We start from the raw sequence: 7,108 nt of genomic DNA on the forward strand, positions 1-7,108 counted from the left end.
GGGTGCTAATCATGAACAACATAGCTATATGCCATTAGAAGAAAGCGGTGGCGGCACTGAACATACAAGCCCCATAGAGGGCGCTTCTCACAAAGTAATCGGCCCATGCTCTGAGGTAAAAATTAATGCTGGCACTGAAAAAGGAAAGAGTGGTGAAAAGACACCGAGAGAATGCAAAGTTGAGGTTAATGTTATACAAGACAGTGGCCCAGACTCGTTTCCTCTGTTGTACAGAAACAAAGTGAACCAGAAAAATGATAAAAGCGAGAACTCAGTCAAAGTTATAAGCAATGAAACACCTATCACACAGGACAGAAAGTGCACTTCTGACAGTGAAGATGGAGAAGGAGAAGAGGGATTAGCGCAGGCAGAGACAATTGGGAAAGTTCTGGTAAAGAAAATGAAGAATGGGAAGAAACGAAAAAGGAAGGCAGCAAGTATTTCTGATAAGAGACAGACATCTGTCAAGTCTTGCGGAGTAAATAACCCAGACATTGTTGCTACAGATGAACAAGATACTAAACAAGAGTCCAGAAAGGAAAGAGATGCACGCAAGAAAGCAAATGCCAGAGAGAAAGCGGGAAATCTTACAGAAAATCAACCCTTACTAAGAAAAAGGAGAATGAGAAAGAGTGACGGAGAGTTCTCTTGTGACAAATGTGGGAGAACTTTTAACAGGAAATGTCATTTTACCAGCCACTTAAAAACTCATACAAGGCATAATCTCCAATGCCACAGGTGTTTGACTGTGTGTAGCGACAACGTTGAATACGTCAAACATGGGGAAAAGTGTAAATTGAAAACAAGAACAAAACGCAAGTCAGTGAAAGATTGTGAGATTTGCGGAAAGGTGCTCACATCTGCAGAAGGTATGGCTTTGCACCTGAATGCTCACAAAAAGGAAAGTCATCACATCTGTAGGTTTTGCGGAAAGGGAATAAAAACAAAATATTTCCTCATTGTTCACGAGAGGATACACACAGGTGAACGACCTTTCAGTTGCGAGCAGTGTGGAAATTCTTTCAAAGATAAAGGGACCCTCACCGTGCACATGCGAATTCATACCGGAGAAAAACCATTTACATGCGAGTATTGCGGAAAGAGTTTCCGCTTCAAAAACGTCCTGCGGCGACATGAACGTCTGCACACTGGCAAGAAGGATTTTCAGTGTGAGATTTGTGGTCTCTTCTTCCAACAGAAAAAGAGTTTGCAAATCCATAAGATGAAACACACGGGTGAGAGGCCATTCCCATGTGAAACTTGTGAGAAAGCGTTCAAAACTTCATACGACTTGAAAAATCATATGATGACTCACATTGTAGGGGAGAAGCCCCATCGCTGCAACATCTGTGAAAAGGGGTTTCAGCATTCAAGTTCTTTGAGGAAACACAAGAAAATTAAACACAACAACCCTGAGGGCATTTTGTGCCATATGTGTGCAGAGAAATTTGCTTACAACTGGCAGTTGCTAAAGCATATTGAAAAAAAACACAGACCAAAAATACCAATTGAAAAAAAACACAGACCAAAAATACCAATTGAAAAAAAACACAGCCCAAAAACACCAAAAAGAGAACGCAAACCATACATCAGAAATCCAAACCCAAGCAAAGAGTTTCCATGTACAGTTTGCAGCAAACGATTCTCTGCAAAGAGGACATTATTGAGGCATATGCATGTTCACGCAAGTAATCCTAAATACCAGTGTAAGTTTTGCGGAAGAACTTTCGCCGGAAAATGGAATGTGAAGAAACACATTGAAAATAAACATAGCACTCCTATCAGTTTTGACAGTCAGCAAGAAGTGTGAAACCATGGCAATGAGTCTGAACTTTTACGTCTGAAAACATGTTTTTGACACAGAATGTAGTCAGATTGTTTTGCCAGAAAAAGTCTTCACAAGAATTTTGAATTTTATCTATTTTGAATTTTATCTATTTGATGCTTTTGATTTGTTTGCCCAAATATTTAGTAGTTTTTAGCTCACATTTGGTATACCAATGTGAGGTTATCGTATAAGCTGAAGTCAGTGGTATCTCTATGTATGTGTGTACATGTATATATGTATGTACGTATGTACGTATAGTATATCCTTCAACATCAAAATCTCGTGAACTGCTGCACTTGTTAGCTTGGTATTTGGTGTGTGGATGCATCAAGGGCTATAGATGGGATTTTGTTTAAATGAAGTTTGTATTGACCAAATTATGCAAAGGAGCTGTAAAAATGTGGAAATGGCAAAAAATTACTGACTCAGAACTGCTCTTTTGATTGCGTGAAAATTAGTACGCAAGTACCTTAGGTGGACCTTACACAATTTTATGTATATCATGAAGATATCTTGTATTTTGTAATATTGATGAATTTTTTCCTTATTTTCCTCATTTTAAGTAAAAATTATTCTTCCCTGAAAGCGTTGGCCCAATTGCTCTCAAATTTTAGGTTGGATGTTTGCAAGGGTGCTACCCTTCTAATTTGTTGAAATTACAGCAAAATTGGCAAAATTACCATTTTGGGGTAATTTTTGTCATATTTGGTCAAAAAAATCTTTAAAATAGTTTTTCTTTAAAGGCCCAATAGCTGTATCTGTTTTGCATTATTTTTGTGATTTTATTTCCAAACTAAAGCAAGTTCATTGGAATGTGCTCATTGAAGGGTGTTTATACAGGTAGAATAAACTGTCACTGGGACTGCATGTGCAATTTGGAGCAAGATAAATAACAAACGTTTGCCCAAACGTCGTATGGCGCCCTCATGCAAATAAAGCAAAAAACACTGTACGCAGTGCGTATGTGCATTGGAATCTTCACAGAAACAACAGAGTAGTCCAATATAATGCATATTGCTGAATGTTTTCCACTGGGACACCCCCAAATTTGTATAGTACAGGTAATTTCTCAGTCTGTGACCTTAAATGACCTATATCAACCGAGGATATGTTTTGAAACAATTTTGAAGGCTGTGAATATAATTTTGTCATATTTGGCATCAGTTTGTAGTAAAATTTGATCCAGGAAACAAAGCTGAGGTTAAGTTTTTCATTAAGGGCCAATGTTGGCAACTTTTCCATGATAAGAAATTTGGACCCAGGATAATTGTCAATGTCATAATCACCCCCACATTTGAAGGCATTTTACTATCTTAAGTGCTGTTTACATTTCGAATGACAGCACTTATAGCATTAATTACAAAATCCCCAAGGTTGTAAATAGTTAGTTAACATATTTTACCACTTCCTGGCCATTATAGCTGTTTATGTAAACATTGTCAATACCAGGGGTGGAACTTTTAATATCCAGGGGGTCTAGAAGATTGATTAATTAGTATTATTTTTTTTACCTGATCCTTTGTACATTATTTATTCTCCTCTCTTCCATCTTTTCTTTTTTTCAAGCCTTCTCTGGCTGATTTTTTATGGACATTTGCTTATGTATGTACGATCTGCTTGTCCCATTGCTATAGAAGTTGATATGCATGTTCCTAAAGATGACCTCCAGTACCTAAGTTGCAGACCTGATTTGCTTTTGTCATTCTTGTTTTTCTGGTTTAAATATTTCTTGAATGGACCAATTCAAAACGAATGTGAGCACAGTGTCCTTGACAGGATTTTTATTTATAGTTGGCCATCTGTAGTTTTTCATGTCTTTTCCAATTTTTGTGAAAAATACAATTTCTTGTTCTACTCCTAAAATCAGATCGAAATGCCTTGTGTTCAATTTATCAACACAGCCTGTATGTGTTTACTGGTCAATATTATTGTTGATAATCTGAATTTTATTCCACGCCAAAATAATGATGATTATGTTACCAGTTTGTTACTTAATATAATTGCACATGTGCGTCATCTGACACTATTGCTTGCAATGTAGATAAATTTTGTCAGTGTTGTATGCATGGCTTTTGTTGCTGTTTGTACTTTGAGCAGTTCATATGTCTTAGAGTATTCATTGTTACACTAACAGTCACCTTCCATGTTGCATTTTTGTCATTCTTGCAAGGGTAATTTCCGTAATTGTAATCTGAAAATACAGACAAATATTTATTTTTGGCATATAATGAGAGAACAATGACATCATTTATGACCAGTCGTGTCCATTTGTCGGCAAGAACACTGCATGTTGTACACAATCAGTTTTTTGGCAAGGCTAATACCATAGTGAGTTTCAAAATACTTCATGAAGGAAGTACACCAGATTTACTTTAAAAAAATAATTGAAATATTGTCAAAAATGTAATGGCTATTTTGCCTCGGTGTGGATGGTTATAAAATGATACTAGAGTAAATCAAGAGGGTAATTATCAATGAGGGAATTTTGAGGGATTGACCAACCCTTTTTCGGGGGGGGGGGGCAATTCTAGTCATATGCTATTGAATGGCAACATAAAATATTTCATTTACACAATAAAAATATACAAATTAGGCATTGTTATGTAAATTAGTCCACATGATTTTCAGCGGTCTTAGATTTGGACCATCAGTTTTTGCAAGCAACAGAGAATTTGCCATTCTGCTTATCTGATGAACCAAATAAGTATTACACTAGGCCCAAAGTTATTATATTCTTTGTTTTGTATAATGGCATGGGGTACTAGATTTTTGGGTTTTCATGAGAAAAAACTATTTGAATAAGATTTTTTTTCACAGCGTTTCCTCTGACAAATCTTTGTTTACAAATTTTGTAATACATGTATGTACCTGAATAGACGTAGAAAAAAAGTTGCTGGGCTGATTCTTGAATGGGCAGTCAAATAAATATTAAACTTTGTGTGTGTAAAAGTTTGTTTTTAAACAATTTTTAGCTACTATAGACTATAGTCTTAGCTAATGGGATGGGTATCCGTCCGTTGTCAGTCTGTATGTATGTATGTATGTCTGTCTGTTTGTGAGGATGTCCGTCTATTCAAATATCTTGAGAGACGCAGTGCTTACAGATTTGATATTAAAGGGACCAAAGTGCCCATCGATGAAATCTTCAATTGTTGTATTTTTCGGTCAATTTTTTTTGCAATTTTTGGTCAAAATCTTTGTTTTTACTTAATTTTGTATCCATGTCTATAGTAGCTTCAGGGATATTGGCCCTATGTTTCAAACTTTGAAGTGAACACAAAAAGAATTACACTTGTACACATGTGTATATAAATAAATGCGCATGGGATAAACAATCGTGACCTTAGTATTGCACTATTACTGATCCAGAGTCCATCAAATACTAAATAGACCTCCAATCTTAATCTGTAAAGTCCGTCTCTTATAATGCAGGCAATTTAATAATAAGGTTAGCATTGACAGATTAGTGATGGCCTGATTTTTTTTGTCATATTCTAATTACTACTCATTGTAATTTATTGCTTTTTAGGAAAAGCATTGTACATACATAGAAATATTTAAATAGAATATTTTTCAGATTAAAGCTCCATAAGCTGAATCTTTTGGCTGTTTTTTCAGAACTTTTGTTTTGTGATTACATTTTCTGCATTGAATCCCTACACTGTAATTAGTCCCCACGGACACCGTCCGGGGGGACTTATAGGTTTGGTCATGTCCGTGCGTGCGTGTGCGTGCGTGCGTGCGTGCGTCTGTGCGTGCGTGCGTCCGTCCGTCCGTTCACGCAGATATCTCAGAGATGCCTGAAGCGATTTCATTCAAACTTGGAAATGGATTACTTCATATGTCATACAGATGCACGTCAATTTGTTTTGTGATACGATCCAATATGGCTGCCAGCAGGCGGCCATTTTATTACGATGTTTTCATGTACAGAGTCATAACTCAGGCATGTTTCTACAGATTTTATTCAAAGTTGGTACAAGGACATTGACCAGTGTCATAGATATGCACGTCGATTCTTTTTGTGATACGATCCAATATGGCCGCCGTGCGGCCATTTTGTTACGATTTTTTCATGTACAGAGCCATAACTCAGGCATATCTCAACCAATTTCATTCAAAATTGGTACAAGGACATTGACCTATGTCATACATATGCACATCAATTTGTTTTGTGATACGATCCAATATGGCTGCCAGGCGGCCATTTTATTACGATTTTTTCATGTACAGAGCCATAACTCAGGCATGTTTCTACAGATTTATTCAAAGTTGGTACAAGGATATTGACCAATGTCATAGCTATGCACATCAATTTGTTTTGTGATACGATCCAAAATGGCCGCCTGTGTTACGATTGTTTCATGTACAGAGCCATAACTCAGGCATATCTCAACCAATTTCATTCAAAATTGGTACAAGGACATTGACCTATGTCATACATATGCACATTGATTTGTTTTGTGATACGATCCAATATGGCCGCCAGCAGGCGGCCATTTTATTACGATTTTTTCATGTACAGAGTCATAACTCAGGCATGTTTCTACAGATTTTATTCAAAGTTGGTACAAGGACATTGACCAATGTCATAGCTATACACATCAATTTTTTTTGTGATACGATCCAATATGGCCGCCATGCGGCCATTTTGTTACGATTTTTTCATGTACAGAGCCATAACTCAGGCATATCTCAACCAATTTTATTCAAACTTGGTACAAGGACATTGACCTATGTCATACATATGCACATTGATTTGTTTTGTGATTCGATCCAATATGGCCACCATGTGGCCATTTTATTACGATTTTTTCATCTCCTGAACTACAACTCAGACATGTATCAAGCGAATTTATTCAAAAGTATTTTTATCACAGACCTAATGAAGAGGACTCTATCCCTCTGAGGACCTGTAATCAAAGCACCCATTAACAAGTGGGGACTGTGTCATCAACGATGACTTGTTTAATGCCAAGTATTTAGCATATTAACACAACCTATTTGAGTATGATCTCCATTGTTATTGTTGAAAATTGTATTCAAGTCCGGACTAGAATTCATTTGTAAACAATAAACAATGATCACTACACACATACAAGCTGTGTTAACAAAAATAATACTCAAAATTTCAGCATGACAAACAGATTAGGGTCAGACACGGCAGTTGATATACAGAAGCAGAACACTGAAAAACTTGCCACAAGTTACAGCTCATGTCCTTTTAAATCTTAGCAATAGCACCTTGGCCCAGTGGTTAGGCTAAGGGACTCACTATCA

General features: G+C 36.7%; 1 protein-coding gene across 1 annotated transcript; it reads left to right on the forward strand.

Moving 5' to 3' along the window:
* Window positions 1-6: 6 nt before the first annotated feature.
* Window positions 7-2,549, forward strand: LOC139125845 (zinc finger protein 260-like). Its single transcript, XM_070691941.1, has one exon. It carries the CDS (start codon window positions 29-31, stop codon window positions 1,808-1,810), a length of 1,782 nt encoding a protein of 593 aa, XP_070548042.1. The 5' UTR covers window positions 7-28; the 3' UTR covers window positions 1,811-2,549.
* The last annotated feature ends 4,559 nt before the right edge of the window (window positions 2,550-7,108 follow it).

Source organism: Ptychodera flava (assembly GCF_041260155.1).
Source record: "Ptychodera flava strain L36383 chromosome 3 unlocalized genomic scaffold, AS_Pfla_20210202 Scaffold_26__1_contigs__length_13983176_pilon, whole genome shotgun sequence".
NCBI classification, from domain to species: domain Eukaryota; kingdom Metazoa; phylum Hemichordata; class Enteropneusta; family Ptychoderidae; genus Ptychodera; species Ptychodera flava.